The 17,114-nt window shown below is 43.6% G+C and overlaps 1 protein-coding gene across 16 annotated transcripts in view; it reads left to right on the top strand.

The window, feature by feature from the left end:
• The window catches only part of IRF2 (interferon regulatory factor 2), a 75,279-nt gene extending 60,070 nt beyond the window's left edge, over positions 1-15,209 (top strand). For 13 of the 16 annotated variants that reach the window (XM_081046229.1, XM_081046227.1, XM_081046230.1 and 10 more), the window contains 3 exons: positions 4,983-5,147; positions 12,533-12,579; positions 13,879-15,209. In XM_081046229.1, coding sequence (XP_080902355.1) covers positions 4,983-5,147; positions 12,533-12,579; positions 13,879-14,187 — 521 coding nt within the window. In that variant the 3' untranslated portion in view covers positions 14,188-15,209. The remainder of the gene's footprint in view (positions 1-4,982; positions 5,148-12,532; positions 12,580-13,878) is intronic. The other 3 variants (XM_081046222.1, XM_081046224.1, XM_081046223.1) reach the window with 1 other exon arrangement.
• The last annotated feature ends 1,905 nt before the right edge of the window (positions 15,210-17,114 follow it).

Below are 17,114 nucleotides of genomic sequence, written 5' to 3'. Positions count from 1 at the left end.
CTAGGTCCAGATAAAATTGCATTCCTGTGGGTGACTCTTTTCCTCATGTGCTGACCTTAATAAGCTGGAGAAGCTTACTGGGTTTCTAGCTCCTCTAACCATTGGAGACTTGCCTTGGCACCCAATATAGAACTGCTAAAAAGCAATTTCACTATTGGTTAGGAGCCCAGTCTCATTAAGGTGAGATTTGAAAGTTTTTATCCTAAGAGGGGCTTAGAAAGCCAAGAATAACTCAGTTTGAACTTCATTAACTTTCTGTTAAGGGAGACTGTCCTGTGAAAATTACCTGAGTTGAGCTTTGGGATCAGGGAAAGCTGAATTTGAATCCTGATTCTGCCACTTAACTGACCATCTGATCTTGCCCTGAATTAGTTATTTAACTCTCCCCGCTGCTTTTCCTCTTGTCTATGATGGAGATAATGATTGTACCTTCCTCATGGGGTGTGAGGTCTTGTGGGTGGTGGGGGGAGGCAAAGATAAGGGCTCAGGAAATGTTAGGTTTTGTTATTTATCGGTCAGGATACTGGAGCGCCTAGATGGGTGGCACTTCTGTAGCAGATTTTGTGAAAGATTTGCTATTCTTATGTCTTTTCAGTTGTTAGAAGTCAGTGTTACTGTTTATGTTGTCACTTGGGGCAAAGTTTGGTGGTTCAGGGAAATCAATTCAAATGGCACGAGAAAGAGAGGAGAGAGAGAGAGACAGAGATGAGATATTGATTAGTTAGGGATGGGGCCTACAGCACATCCAGAGAGCATCTCAGATGTTGGGGTTTCTCCCTTGGGCTTGCAGCTATGAGTTGGGAAGTTTCTAAAGTGCCCTCAGTCATGTTCAGATGGAGAAAAGTGTTTGTCCCTGCCTGAGACATAAAGCGACACACGCCTAAGGGGACCGTTGGCCGTAGAGATAATGTAACTGGGGATCCAGGTTGTAGCCCAAAAAACAACTTATTTTTGTATCCTGGTTACAAGCATTCAGGATGCACTTAAAATTTAAGTAGAGGTACCTATCCAGTTTTTTGTCATAATCATGAATATTAAGTAAAATACATTGAAATTAACCCCTTTCGGTAGGCCGGTTAGCTTAGTTGGTTAGAACATGGTGCTAATAACACCAAGGTTGCCGGTTTGATGCCTACATGGGCCACTGTGAGCTGCGCCCTCCTTAAAAAAAAAAAAAAAAAAAAATTAACCCCTTTTAGTCATAGAGGTCTAGTGAATTTTGACAGTTGCACTTTGTTGTATAAGCCACCACAATAATCAAGACATAGGACATATTTTCATCACCCCAAAACATTTCCTCCTCCTACCCCCAGATTCTGGAACTACGGCTTGCTATGTCTTTATCACTTCATCAAGGTCTAAAAAGCCCACTTGCCAGACGTCTTGAAATTTTCTAGAAAACATTCATTGTTAAATCCAGTGTTTGCAAATGGTCACAGACGCCTGCAGGACTCTGGCTGCAAGTCAATGAGCCTTGGTCTGTTCCTTCAGCTACAAATGAATACATACACATTCAGCAGACATTTACTGAGCTGCTCTCCGGTGCGAGGCAGCAGGAGCGTCTGCTATACTTGATACAAAAAGTTCTAATGCAGGTTCTCAGGTCTCTCAGGAGTCCTAATTTGGTTGGGAGATGACACACAAATAAAAAGTTAAATAAAGCTATGTGGAATTAGCTTGCAGTGCGAGGCAGAAAGTCAAGAAATGTCACAAGGTCGTGTCACATTGTAGTTTTGGCTGAGCAGTGGGGACAGTGAGTGAGAGGCACTCAGGAAAGAGAGGTCAGTCTGTTCTGGGGTGGTCAGGAAAAGGCTCAAAAAAAGGCATTGTGAATACTGCCTGTTGCTCACCCCCCCCCCACCCCATGTCGCTGCCACATTGAAGCCTTTGATTCCTCGAACTGGAAAAAAATTCCACTTTAGCACTCATCCCATGGCATCTTGCTGCCTTCTCCCTCCCCCCCCCTTTTTTTCCACTACTGTCCTAAACTTACTCTCTAGCATGTGCTGGTCTGTAGCCCTACTGGGCTTCTACGAACCAGATCCTTGACTGGGTTGACTTTTCTCTGCCCCTCCTAGTACTTGACAGTAATGTCCTGTACAAAGTAGGTGCTCAAATAAATCTTTGTTAGTTGAATCACTGAGTTAGGCATTATGGGGAAAAACAATGAGGGAGGGAACTGTTAGCCAGAACAAAGGGATATAATTAGAAAGATGCTTGAACGGCTGCCATTGTTTATACTCCTAGTTAGCTTGTTATTCAGAGTAACAGTATGAAAGAGAAATGAACTTTGGAGTATTAGGAGTTAAAGTGGCTTTGATGTAAATCACATTTGTGTTAAGACCTTTATTGCCTCAGAGTGGGTATTGCTTGTACCTGTACACACACACACACACACACACACACACACACACACACACACACTCTGTTTGGTTTCTATCTCCACCCATTAACTGCTTCTTAGAACTCGGGGAAATCTCGTTTTCCTGCTGTTTTGTTTTATTTGGGAGAAGAGGCAGAAGAAACTTGAGAGAGGTCGGTGTCGGCACTCAGCCTGTGTCTGGTGGCCTGCATAATTGATGTTCTCATGCTCAAATAGATAGTCCAAAGGATAAAATAAGAATTTGGGTGTCTGCCTGCCATATTTAGCCTGCCTTCCTTTTCTTTCATTTTATCCCTTCCAGGAAAACCCAAGCAGCATCCAATTTCCCTTCCCTTCTGTATGCTGTGGCTTTGTGGACTCTTTTATCACATCCCCAAATCTCCTTTCCCAGCCTCTTTGGTGCCTTTCCTTTCTTCATTAGAGAACCCATGAATTCTCACTCCCTTCTAAAACCTTCCCTGAGTAGAAATCAGGTAATGTTCTCCCTACCTTATGCTAGTTGTTTTATCACCTCCCAAAAAGCAATCAAAACAGGAACCCATTTATAAACAAAAATCCTCGAGCAATTAAAATGCTTTGAGCAGTGAAAACAGGAACTCATCCGTGATGGCTGACTTCTCAAGGAGACTGGAATGCAGCCGCCTTTCTGCCTAACCCTGAACATTTTACAGATGGCCTAGGAAATGGCAGGGACTTAGAGCAATGCACATAATCCAAACACGTGACTTTGGACAAGTCACTCTATGTCTCTGTGCCTGAGTTTCTTCATTTATAGGAGGGTAGTGATGCTTTCCCTGTCATTCTCATGGGATGAAATGTTAAAGAAAAACTTACACGTGAAACATGAGTAAAGCATTGATTATGATGGCAATGTACTTTGAGGGCCTTGGGAAAACAGCATCATTCGCATTCATTTATTGGTGCCAGTTTTCAAGTATATCTAATTAATTGCCAACTGACATACAAAGTGAGCTCTGTTTAAAAGTAGGGCAGGACATTAGGAGCATTCAAATTAAAGCCACACTGAGATATTACTACACACCTATCAGAATGGCTAAAGTAAAAAAAAAAAAGTCGTAATACCAAAAGCTGACAAAAACGTGTCTAAGTTAGATCACCCATACACTGCTGGTGGAAATGTAAAATGGTATAGCCATTCTGGACAACGATTTGGTAGTGTCTTATAAAACTAAACATGTAATTACCATATGATCCAGCAATTGCACTCTTGGGCATTTGTCCCAGAGAAATGGAAACATATGTTTATATAAAACCTGTGCACCAATGTTCATAGCAGCCTTATTTGTAATAGCCAAAGAATGGAAATAACCCTGAAGTCCTTCGATAGGTGACTAGTTAATCAAGCTGTGGTATATCCATACCATGAAATATTACTCAAGCAATGAAACCTACTACTACTGATGCACACAATAACTTGAATGAATAAGTCTCCAGGGAATTATGCTGAATGAAAAAAGCCAATCTCAAAAGATTACTATGTGAATCTATTCATGACAAAAATTCGAGAAGTGGGAAGCAGATTAGTATAATTATGGGTTAGAGATAAGGGGAGGAAGCTGAAGGAAGGTGGATATGGTTACTGAAGGGTTACTTAGGAGATACTTGAGATGATGGAACTGTTCAGTTTTTTGACGTGGTGGTGGGTACGTGAAACTACGTATGTGATAAAGTTGCACAGAACTAAGTACACACACATAAACACACACACAAAAGAGTACAAGTAAAACTGAGGAAATCTGAACAAGATGTATGGATTGCTGTCAATATCTCGATATACTGATTCCGTGAGGTGTTACCATTGGAGGAGAGAAACTTGGATAAAGGGGTACACAGGATCTCTGTATTATTTCTCATAATAGTATGTGAGTCTATAATAATCTCAAAGTAAAATGTTTGATTTTTTAAAAATTGAGGCAGGATTCAGAGCCAGGTGGTCAGAATTCATCTTGTCAGTGTGCTGAGGAGTTGATGCTACTAATGTGTTAGAATCGGGAAACCATTCTGTCCATTGTTCCGGTATTTCATCAAGAGGTTGCTTTGCCTGCAGAGTAAGAAGAGGGCTAGGAGTACTCACAGAGCACCCCCCAGCTAGAAATGACACTGTGGGGTCTTTGCTGGTCTTTGCTCCTTACTGAGATTTGATAATGTGGACCCCAGGACATGGAAAATAGCACAGCAGCCTCCCTCAGAACAAAAGCAGAGAACAGAAATGGGTCAGGTTCAAAGCACTGTCTGGCTGGCTCTGGGGCTGGGTCCGGATGCAGCTTCTGGTCCTACAGCCTTGGCTGTGACTGCATTGAGTTTGGGACATTGCCACATGTAAGCCCCATTGGCAGGCATGCTGGAAATAGTCCTGGGGAGCCAGGTTTTTGTCACGCTGCCTCTCTGGAGACATTAACCCAAAGCTAAGGCTTGTTCTTCGGTTTCATGGCAGATGACATGTGGTGACTGAGAATCTGACTCCTGGCTATTTAGCTTTTTTGGGGGAAAGTTTGTGGGGTTTTTATGTCTTGAGCGTGTGTGCTAGAATTGTGAAGTCAGGCTACGTTGGTGCATAATGGCTGTCTTTTCTTTGAAGTTGTAGGACAGTCACATCTGGACAGCAACATTGAGGATCAAGAGATTGTCACTAATCCGCCAGATATTTGCCAAGTTGTGGAGGTGACCACTGAGAGCGATGAGCAGCCGGTCAGCATGAGTGAGCTCTATCCTCTGCAGATTTCCCCCGTGTCTTCCTACGCAGGTAAGGGGTTGGAGGGAAACTTTGGAACTGAGCAAGGAACAAGGGAGGGCGGGAGGGAAGTCCTTTAGTCTAAGGCCACCCGTTTCACCACATAGCAAAGAAGCTTTTCTCTCTCCTGGGAATTGTTCTTGCTTTGATTTTCTTAACAAGCACCATCTTGGGCACTTTTGTTCTCAGTTAGAAGACCTGGTCACGGCATTGCTTTCCTTGATCACCTATCACATTTTCATGCATGACTAACAAATAATAAGATTTCTTCGGGGAAGTAGTTCATCTGACTCTATTTTTTTTTGCATAAATTATCAGAAATTGGGAAGGGCATTTGGAATGGAATCTGAGTTTGACCAAGCTGGGTAGGACCTTACGGATCATCTCTAACAGTTCTTTCATTTTGGGAAATGAAAGCAGTTGTTCCAGGTCACACAGCCAGTAAGTGTTTGGGTCAGGACTTGAACACAACCTTCAGACCCTATGCTCCATTCCATTTGTCATTAGGGGGACCCTGCTCACTGCGCCATTTGTCGTGTGAGGTGGCCTGCGAGGTGTCTCTGGTCCTGTTCCCCACATACGAACACAGGATAGGGTGAGGTCACGGAGCCATAGGAGGGGAGTCACACCACTATAGTCTCACTGAAGGCTGGAGTCACGTGACCTGCAACCTGCTGTCCACTTCTCTGCCTGCCAACCAAACGACTGACCAACCAACACAGCCACGGTAGTTATATCAGTGGTTAATGGCTAACGGGCAACAGCTGATGGCCAACTAGCCACAGCTGACAGCCATCTACTACCCAAGCCAGCACCTTTCCACGTGAGGCGGAGAGCCTGGAAACTGCTCTCTGGGACTCTGTCCCCACACCATTCCACCAGGTTTACGTGTCCCTTCCACATACGTGTCCTTTTATTTTTTTTTTCCCGATTTAGTACAGCTTCTAATTGGGCCAGGCAGCTGGGCCCATTTCTAATTTCTCAGGGAATGGCCACGTAATTGCAGGAATTCGCCCAGACAGGCAGAGGATGAGAACCCAGTTCAGTTGGTTCTTCCATTTTTACAGAATAAAGTGATGGCTTCTTTTCCCCACCAACATTACATCATCATATCTATCCTCTCTTCCCGGTGGTCTCCATTTAATTGTTTTGGTCTCAATTATAATTAGGAAATATAAATTACGAGCCACTGTTATTACTCGTAAACATTCAAACTGAAAAAACAGACGCCCTATCATGAGTAACTACATTCAGCTGTAATAAATAGTTCAGGAATTCTTCCCAGTGTCCTTTTTGTGTGCTGCCAGATAGAGTGTCCCTCAGATAAGGTACCACCCAGTGATTGGCACAGAATCAGCATGAGAATTAGATTGATTCAAATGACAGTTTGTTTGTGAATTATCAGTCACTCAGTAACCTGAACCACAACTTTCTTGTTTTTTTAACTTTAAAAAAAATTGTGGTAAAATATTTTATGTACATAAAATGTACCATTTTTGCTATTTTAAGTGTACTGTTCAGTGGCATTAAGTACATTCACATTGTTGTGCAACCATCACCACCCTCCCCATCTCCAGAACTTTTTCATCTGCAAAACTAAAAGTCTGCCCATTAAACTCCCTCTTCCCCCTCTCCCTCACCTCTGCCAACCGCCATTCTACTTTCTGTGACTATGGCTACTCGAGGTACCTCACATAAGTGGCGTCATACAGTGTTTGTCCTTTTGTGACTGGCTTATTTCACTTAGCATTATGTCCTCAAGGTCCTAACTTGCTTTTGTGCTAAGAACATTAAAGGAATGTGAGAACGAGCCTTAAGGAATGTGAGAACAAGCCTTGGCTTCATGACGCTTATAATCTGTCAGACAGGATAAGCTTGTCATCAGTTATTTATTCATCAAGCGTATTTTGAAATCCTGTGTGTGAATCCCTCATTGATCTTTGCCAGTCCCCTCCGACTTCTTACATGTTGGTTGTGCCCTGGGAACTGTGCTGGTGCTTGGCATCCACTGCCTTAATTAACATAAGAATAACCCTACCAGCTTGGGTACCATCATTATTCCCTCTTTTAAGAATTAGGAATCTCTGGCCAATGTGGGTAAAGTAGTGTGTCCAGGGATGAACAACAGGGTAGCATAGTTAGAACCCACATGTAGCTTATGCCAAAGTTCTGCTCTTAACGCTAATGCTGCCCTGCACAGCTGCACAGGGCTCTGTCATCAGAACATACCCACATCTTGGTATCAGGGACCCACCGAGGGTGGTAGAACAGAATGTTTCTGATTCAACTTCACAGTGGAGATAACTAAGGCTTGAAATACTAAGCTACTCCGCTTATATTTACGTAGCTATGGCCAAAAATCTGTGACTTTCTTCTATATCAAGCGGCTACAGGCATTATTATACTCCGTGTGTGTGTGTGTGTGTGTGTGTGTGTGTGTGTGTGTTTTAAGGGGTTGGAGCTTTAGAATACACTTTTCTGTTTATGTGTTGAGTAAGACTTTTTCTAAAGTCTTCTTGGGGATTCACGAAAGACTTCTTGCTGTTCTGCCAGCAGTGGCATTTTGCTTTACCAGAAGAATCCCAAGAACAGCTGATTCATGCAGAGAGAAATGAAAATTTCATTACCCTTTTCAGGACATTTGCATAGGTTTGAAAAAAAGGATTTCAGTGCCAGGCTGGCAGGCAGCGGGGTTTTGTTGGAACCTGGCCTTTAGCTCTTTCTGTTGTTTTCATTGTCTGAATTCTCCAGAACCCTTTGGAGGAAGGCTTATTGGTTGGAGCCAAAATGTTTTATCACTGCTACTTTGCTAGAGTGTGCAGACACATAAGAAATTTATCTGTTACTGACCATGGCTAGTTTGTCTTATTTAGTCAGGAATTTTAGAGCATGCTGCTAGGAAAGGGAGCTTTTTGGTTGTATTCACCTTTCTACCTTCATGTTCACCAGTAGGATTGGCTGTTTGCCTGTTTTCCATGACAGGGTTTTTTTGTTTGGATTATTCAACTGAATTTCAACCTCCTCTAACCACTTCCATTCATTTGTTTAGGAAACTGGTATTTGGAGGCTGTTGTTAGCAATTTTTCCCCCTACTGAACACTGAAGTATAATTCCAGCAGTATTACAAAACCACATTCAGTTTTGCAAATCTTTCTTCTCTATGGTCTAAATATTACGGTGAGCAAGAAAAGAGTGTCTTTGAGTGGAAGTACTTGTATTGGGTGTTTTAAGACAACATAAAATTCTAGTTGGATTCATAAAACTTTCATCCTGGGGCACGGTGTCCCAAAGCCCAACCTTGAGAAACTAGAGGAGAGTCATTTTATTTTTAAAGGTCTGTCATAAAGTGGCCTCTTGTCTGATGTGTGGCACCAGAATTTTATTAAGCTGTTGATGTTTTGTAAAAGAAAGCCACCAACATTTTGGAGAAGGCTAGAGAAGAGGACGGAGACGACTACGTAGCTGGAGAAGAGAGCATGCTACAAAGGATTAACTGGTTATAACCGAGAGAACAGAGATTACCTGCTGACCAGAAACCAGGAGTAGCGGCTTTCGGTGCTTATGGAAACCATTGCATTCTGTTGGGTGTGGCAGAGAAAAAAGTGCTTTGAGATTAAGATGACTCTGATTTGAACCTTCTAAACAAGCCTTCTTGTGAAAGTAATTGAGGAAATGATGAAGGGAAAGAAATCCTGGTCGATCTTAATAAAACTTGTTGAACAAGAGTCTTCCAGAAAATGTACCAGGATGTCAAAGTGCAGAAAGGCTTTATCGTAAAACATATTATCTCTGCCTGCATAATGTTCCTGAGATGGTTTGACAGTAAAAACTGGGCTGAAGTGGAGTGTGAACCTAAGACGAGTGTCATCCTAGAACTACAGCTCTGGAAGAACAATCTTTGAGATCATCTAATCCACATCTCCCCCTTTCCTCCCTCCCCAGTTGCTTTCAGGGAAACTGAGGCCAGAAAGATGAAACGAATTACTCATCTACCTGTTACTGTTCTTTCAGTTTATTCAGACAATGCTAGGGAAGCAACTCCCAATTTTTTTTTTTATTCTCTTGTATTCAGAGTCAATTGAAAACCAAATTCAAACTGATCAAAAGGGAAAATGAAATAACTCGATATTTCGGCAGTAATATTGATCTAGAAGCAGCTCTGCAGTGAGCTCATTTGTGGTATAAGAAGTGACCTTGAAAATGGCACTGGTGAAGTAAAACCAAGGCAACAGAGGCAAATGGTCAGGCGTACCCCCAACAAAGCACTTTGAGCCCATGTTTCAGGGGTAGCTGTGAGAACCACTATTATTCTAGAGAGAAGAGTCTTGGGTCCTCTGGCTGGAGCTTCAAGCATCTCTTCCTAGGTGGCCGAAGGCACTCAAGGCCATTCTTCTAAACAATAACAATTAGAAATCTCAAGTTTGCTAATATGGAGAGTCTTCATAACTACTTCAGAGGCAGTTGGTCTTAGCTTAGAACCATGTGGTGTCTTTTCTTGTCTCCAACTATTTCCCTGAAGTTGAAAACTGGGAACTTAAAGGCAGTTAACATTCTGATCATGTTCATGGTCTGGGCAAGGTCTTGCCAAGGAGTCTTACCCAGGGCCTGCCTTCCAACTCCCTCGCTACTGTGACTTGGGCTATGGCAGAATCCCAGACCCTTGGTGTTAACTGCCCCCCGAGCATGCTTGTTGGCGTCTGTTTGTTTTTATTTGAAGGGGAAAGGAACAGAAGATGATGGTATCTGTGGAGGGTGACTAGGAGTGGAGGATCCTAGATGTAGACGAAAGGAAGAGAAACCTTGGTTTCGGAGCAGAGAAAGCTAAGCATAAAAATGGAAAGGGGATCTTGAAATTTCGTCAGAGGCAGGAGCAGCAGGAGTGCTTCAGGAAGCAGTTGCTGCGTTCAGTACACCAGACCCTGGAATCAGAAGTGCAGTTTTGTTTTCTCCTCTCTGCTGACTCAGTCTGCAACTTTGGCAGGTTTCTCAACATCTCTGTTCCTCGTTTTTCTTGGGAGTGGTAGACTGATTCCTGCCTCCTCAGGGTACAGGCTACCAGGAGGGTCACGTGAGGGGGAGACTTTCCTTTTTTGTTGAATTTGTTTTCGTGTGGAAACATTTCTTGTGCCTGGTGTTGCCACTTTATCTTGATAGCTAGTGCCATTGCCAGCCAAGGGTCTGTTGCTCCCAGTCGTGGAGGCTTTGGGAAAATCTGCTCAGTCTGAGGTGAGGAGAGGAGAGGCCCATCGTCCAGTTGCTCATGGTAACTCCTTGGTGATCACTCTTGCCCGGGAGAAGTCACTGCAGAACGGTGACTGAGAAACGTGCAAGAAGGCTCCAGGGTGAAGCCAGCATGGTCAGCATTCTCGCTTTCATTGTTTAAGGAATGAACCTGTGGCTCAGTTTGTCTGTTTGTTCCTCAGCCTTTAATTCGTAGAGACCCTGGTCTGTGGCTAGTTGAAAGGGCTCTGCCTGGGCTGGGTCTGTCCCAGCCATGCCACCAGCAAGATGTGAGACTGGAGGCCCGTCCCTTAGTAGGTTCGAGTGAAAGCGGGTAAAAAGCACCAGAGCACACAAGCTCTTCCACTTAATAGGGGCTGATAGGAGCTACTTTCCTATTTAGAATTTTGGGGAGGCCTGAGCGACACCTGCCTACAAAGGCACCGGCGCAGCCCTGGCGCACGGCACTTCATTAATGTTACAGTTTCTCTTTCGGACTTCCTGTCAAAGGAATGACCCAGCCTCAGGGATCTTTAAGGGTCTGTGTATTTCAGAAGTTCTACCCTTTGTACTTTCATTTCTCAAAGCTATGAACACTGAACAACTGTACACCATCGATTTTTCTACTTCAATTTTTTAAATGTTACTAAATAAATTAAAATATTTTTTACTTAAAAATATTTTTTTACTTAAAAAATAAAATTGTTTACTTAAAAAAAAAATATATATATATATATATATATTTTTTTTTTACTTAAATCCTGTACTATTTGTACAGGAGATATGTAATCACTAGCTCTTAACTTTGACTCTGGTAATCTAGCGTGTGCCAATCCAATGTTGACCAAGGCCTAATAGCTCAGTTCAAAGGCACATTGACATTTAATGAGTGTGTGCCGTGTGCCAGGCCCGGTGCCAGGCCTCTCCCCCTACCTCTCACTCACCCATCACAGAATCCTCTTTGGAAGGTGTTATACTCCCATTTTGCAGATGAGGAAACTGCCGCTCAGTGTAGTGAAGTACCCTGTTCTGTGTCTCACAGCTGGCAGACTGAATCAGGATGGGAACAGAATTAGTTACCCATGGCTGCATAACAGTCTAACCCATAAACCTAGTGGCTTAAAACAGCACACATTTATTATCCCGCCATTTCTGAGTGTCAGGAATACAGCCATGGCTGAGCTGGGTCCTCTGCTCAGGGTACTCCCTGCACAGACCTGCAGTTGAGGTACAGTCCAGGGCTGCTGTCCTATCTGAGGACCAAAGGGGGACAATTTTCATCCAAGCTCATAGGGTTTGGGGCAGAATGGAGTTCCTTGCAGGTTGTCACACCAAAGGCCTCAGTTTCTTGCTAAACGTTGGAAGCAGCCTTTAGTTCTTTGCTGTGCAAACCTTCCCAACATGGCTGCTCGCTTCCTTGAAGCTAGCAAGAGAGAGTCTCCTCTTCACAAGACAGGATTTAATCTTACGTTGTATAATCACCCACATCCCATTGCCTTCACTGTGTTTTGTTGGTTCAAAGCAAGTCACAGTTTCCACCCACACTCCCAAGGAGGGAATCCCACAAGAAAGTAAACACCAGGAGATGAGGATCCTGGCACCCACCTAGAGTCTGTCCACCCACAGTAACCCGGGTGGAAGATGCAACTTACAAATCGAAATTATGAGTATAAATTGAACTTAGAAATCGAAGGATATGAGGTAAAAGAGGGATCTGAGTCGAATAGGGGTGATCTAGGAAGACTCTGAGTTGGGGCTCACGTGAACTAATTGACAGACTGGAAGAGAGAACCAGCGTGGGCCACTGTGTAAAGAGCAGTGGTGACGACCAGGCCTCGTGTGGAGGCAGGAGGGAACAGAGATTGGCACTACTGGGACCAACACCCTATCCTGGGAAATGGTGGCTGTGAATAAATATAGCCTGGCCCATGGAAAGGAAGCTTCTCCTCAGCTCTAAAACCTTCCTCTGAAGGGCAAAAATTAGAGAAATCTAATTCATTCTAGTATCTCCTACGTACAAGTGATTGACCTTACAAAGGGGACAGAGATGATGAGTTTAGTTACTCATTTCTCTTTTGAAAAAAAGAAGTGCTGATACATTTTTTAAACACTGCCTGAGCCTCAAACCAGTTTGCGTGGCAGGAATGATGGCCCTGTGTTTTTCTCTCTGTGAACAGAAAGCGAAACTACCGATAGTGTGCCCAGTGATGAAGAGAGCACCGAGGTAAGCATGGCTGCCGCCACTCAGCTCCCGCAGACGCAGTGGGAAGGTGTTCCCAACTAGCCCTGTGGTTTCCTTGCTGCTAGTTAAGTTTCTTTTCTTTTGATCACAAGTTTTACTTTTGGATTTTTCTTTTTTTCTTTTTTTTTTTGTGGTAAAATATACAGAACATAAAATTTACCATACTTTTGGATTTTGAATTATAAAATTAAGCTTTGGGAACTGAATGGGAGGAAAGGGAGTAAGATGTTACCATTAGAGAGGCTATGACGGCAGGAAAAGGAAATTGAAGTTGAGGCCAGGAAATGCTGATATCCTTACCACTATAAACATCCTAATTCACAAGCAGAAATAGGATGTCTAAGTGGCCAAAAGCAGTGACCAGAAAGTGCTAAGCAGAAGCATCTCCACATGTACCTGGAGTCCCTTCCTCCTGTGATCCGTGCCCAGAGGCCAGGTGTGTGTTCAGTCCTGATTCTGAGTTCTCCCCTTCCATTTCCCTCCTCTAGGCTGGGCCCACACAATGGCAGGAAATGGCTGTAATGGTGATGGAAATATTCCTGCTAAAGCCTGCTTTGTGTCTGTGCTTGAGAGAAAAGAGAGAGGGAGAGACTGACTAATGGTTGTTTGAATTAGTGATTTCCCACTGTCTAAATACTTTGAAGTATAGCCCAGGAATTCTGAAAAGACAATACTCGGTGTAGAGGCTCACATACATTCTGACCCTGTTTCTTCAAGGTCAGAATTCCAGCTCCTTCTCTGAATGAAGCTACCTTTGAGGCCAGCTATTTACTTGGCACACTGGAGCTCTAAAGCTGCACCCATTTGAAAGCAATCAAGGGGCATTCACTGTCTGGCACTGAGTTTCTCACTTCCCTCCCTCTGAAAATGCAGGTTGACTCAAAGATCGGATTGGGCCATCCGTGAGGAACCAAGTCACCATGACAAACCAGCCAGCATGTCCTAAAACCTACCTAACAATCAGGCTGGGCAGCCAGAGTAGAGGGGAACCGGAAACCAAGTTGCTGCCTTGTTTTCCTGCCTTCATAGAACAGTCTTGGCTGTATTTCTGGGAGGTAGCAAATAGGAATTTATAAAAAGGGAAGAGAAACCATTGCTTGGGGTATGAAGAGCGGGGTATGGATTTCAGTTGAGGGGCGTAGAGTTGCTAAGCTTCTGTGGCTTCCACCACTCTCATGAAATTGAATTAAACCAACACGTGGGAACAGTGGTGCGTGTTGTTGTTTTTTTAAAGCCATTCAATAGAAGGCAAAAATATGTTTTAATTATTTTCTTTGAAAGGGACGACCACACTGGCGGAAGAGGAACATTGAAGGCAAACAGTACCTCAGCAACATGGGGACGCGGAGCACCTACCTGCTGCCCAGCATGGCTACCTTCGTGACTTCCAACAAGCCTGATCTCCAGGTCACCATCAAAGAGGAGAGCTATCCGCTGCCTTTCAGCAGCTCCTGGCCCCCCTACCCAGACCACCCCCTCACTTCCTCTGTGACTCCAGCACCCAGCAGCAGTCGGCCAGACCGGGAAACTAGGGCCAGTGTCATCAAGAAAACATCAGATATCACCCAGGCCCGCGTCAAGAGCTGTTAAGCCTTTGACTTCCCCTGGTGGTTGTTGGGATTTCTTGGCTTTGTTTTGTTGTTTGTTTGTATTTTATTTTTCTCTCTGACACCTATTTTAGACAAATCTAAGGGAAAAAGCCTTGACAATAGAACATTGATTGCTGTGTCCAACTCCAGTACTGGAGCTTTTTAACTCAGGACTCCAGCCCATTGGTAGACGTGTATCTCTAGAGCCTGCTGGATCTCCCAGGGCTGCTCCCTCAAGTTCAAGGACGTCATAGGACCAACACTCACACGAGCAGCGAGGTGCTGCATTGCCTGCGGTCAAGGCCAGCATGGTGGAGTGGATGCCTCAGAATGGATGAGAAAATGTGAACTAGCTGGAATTTTTTATTCTTGTGAATATGTACATAGGGCAGTACTAGCGACGTTGCAGTCGGCTTCTGCACCTTATCTTAAAGCACTTACAGATAGACCTTCTCGTGATCTTGCTCTATTTCACAGCACATTCAGCAACTCCTTCCCTGCCTTTCGTCGCTCTTCCCATCCCATCCCGTTCCTTTCCTCCTTTTCCTCCCTCAAAGGCTGTGTTCCACATCCCTGAGGAGGAGAAGAAGAAAATGAACTTCTCCACAGATGCCCCACGTTAAGACTGCTTTAAAAAAAAGAGAGAAAATCTTTCTAATCTGCTATGCTTGAATGCCACGCGGTACAAAGGAAAACTATCATGGAGACCTTATGCAAATTCCCAGATTTGAAGACAAAAAAATAACTAATTCTAACCAGAGCAAGCTTTTTTATTTTTTATACAGGGGAATATTTTATTCAAGGTAAAATTCTAAAGAAAATATAATTGTTTTTTATCTTTTCTACAGCAAATTTATAATTTTAAGATTCCTTTTCTTGTTTATCAGCAGTTGTTATTACATCCTTGTGGCACATTTTTTTTTTAATTTTGTAAAGGTGAAAAAGCTTTTATGAGCTCATGTAGCAATCAAATTATCCTGTGGATTGATAATAAATGAATATGATATATAGTTAAATTTTTAATGGGCATCATGCCTGGCTTTGTCTGTATCTACTTTAGAGCACAATCATGGAACAGGACTGACAAAGTATCCTTTCTTCTTGAGGACCAAAAATGTTTCCCTTTTCCACCACAAGAAACCTTGGGCGGTCCTACTGTGAGGATAGGAATGGCTTGCTGTACTAAGGGCTCATCCTGAGCCAGGCGCTGCACTGTTTGTTCTACAAGAGTTACCTTCAGCACTCATCAAGGTTGTGGACAGGGTAGGGAATTTATCTTCATTTCACATGGAGGAAATGGAGACTTAAACTGAAAATGCCTTTACTCCAGGTTACATATGTAGTGAGAGTCAAGGGCCTGCGTTAAGCCCGAGTCTGGTGTGACTATGGAAGGAGTCTTTTTAACCACTCCACTATTCTCCTCTGCCGTGAGCAAATGCCACCCACCTCTGTGCTTTTCCTGTTCTTATCCAGAGGCTTATATGAATGACTAAAATTTGTATTTTCGTCACATACCAGGCCCATGGATAAGATACTTTGCAAGAAGGGGAAATGTTTGTTGGGTTCCTACTCCATGTCCATCTTCTTTCTAAAACCTGAGGCCTTAGACATAGAACGTGCCCTCAGAACTTAAGGCATGTCTTTTCAAGTGAGAAATTGAATGGAAGAGACCCAGACTCCATCACCCATCTGGTATTTCAAGGTGTATCTCTGACCTTGGGAAAGCCATTGCACTAACCTCTCCTGCTTCTATGATATCAATAAAATCAGGATACTAAGACTTAGCTGCCTACCAACTACCTCTGGGGGTGTTATAGAGGAGATTACTAAGTTAATATTTGAAAAGGTGCCTTCAGTGAAAGAACAAAGGGCTGTCTTCATTCCTCTCTCTGTGTGTGCCTGCAGATATAATTAGGGGTCATAAAATTATCCAACCCTGAACAAAAATTAACTGAAGCATTTTACTGCTTAACATGTTGTCATTGAAATGCCGCATAGATGGTTGACTGCTTCTGTGTGAAGTACTTTGCTGACCGTGTGTTTACCTCAATTCCACAGGAAAGCCTCACTTTCTTAGTGATTAGAGGTGTCACAAGGAGGTCAGAAATGCTCAGGCCCCCTTAGCACTCTTCAGTTAAGCCCTACTCTTCTCCCACGTCCTAAATAAATCAGTCCCGTTCTTTGTGACTTATATCTAAATCCTTTTCTTTAGTCATCCTGTTGTCAAATGTGGCCCTAAGTCCCACGGCCTGTTGCCTGTCCCTGTTCCCTTTTCCAAACACAGAAGGAGCACCCAGCTTACATTCTTCCCCTTTCAGTGGCTCTGCAGGTCCCAAAGTCCATCCCACTTGCTTCCTCCATTTCTGTGGTTGTAACCAGACTTACCGAACCTTACCAGGTGAAAGAAAGTTCAGGATTTGGAACTGCACAGTTGCAGTATTAAAGATCATTCATTGCTAATGAGGCCGTGAAAAGCCATCACCTTTAAAGTATTTCTGATAAAGGCTGTATTGTTTCTAAGGGCTACTTGCCTATAGTGTAGGAAAACAAGCTAGTTATACAATGCAATGCCTAGGGGTGACATGAGGAAGAAAAACCACTGAGATGGGGCATCTCAAGGACTCAAGCCTCAGATCTTGTTTTTGTCAGTTAGAGGAAGTACGACACGTGCTTTGTTGGGCTGGCATCTGTGCGAGCTGATACGCTTTTATGATGGGCTTGGTGGTGTGTGTTTTAAGTAGCAAGTGCAGTGTGACAACCTTTGGAACAAGAGTCTCCATTCTCTGCAGCCAGCACCTAGGTCACTCCCTGATAATGAGGAGCGTTTTACAGCTGTAAACTGTGACTCCAGTGACAGGAACTTCCGCCTCGTCATAAGGTTGAGAAAACCTGGCACATCCTGGAACCGCAAAGGGCTTCCAGAACACC

This window comes from Rhinolophus hipposideros (genome assembly GCF_964194185.1).
Source record: "Rhinolophus hipposideros genome assembly, chromosome: 4".
Classification (NCBI taxonomy): domain Eukaryota; kingdom Metazoa; phylum Chordata; class Mammalia; order Chiroptera; family Rhinolophidae; genus Rhinolophus; species Rhinolophus hipposideros.
Note: the sequence above shows the minus strand (reverse complement) of the source record. Positions and strands in the feature narration are given on the sequence as shown.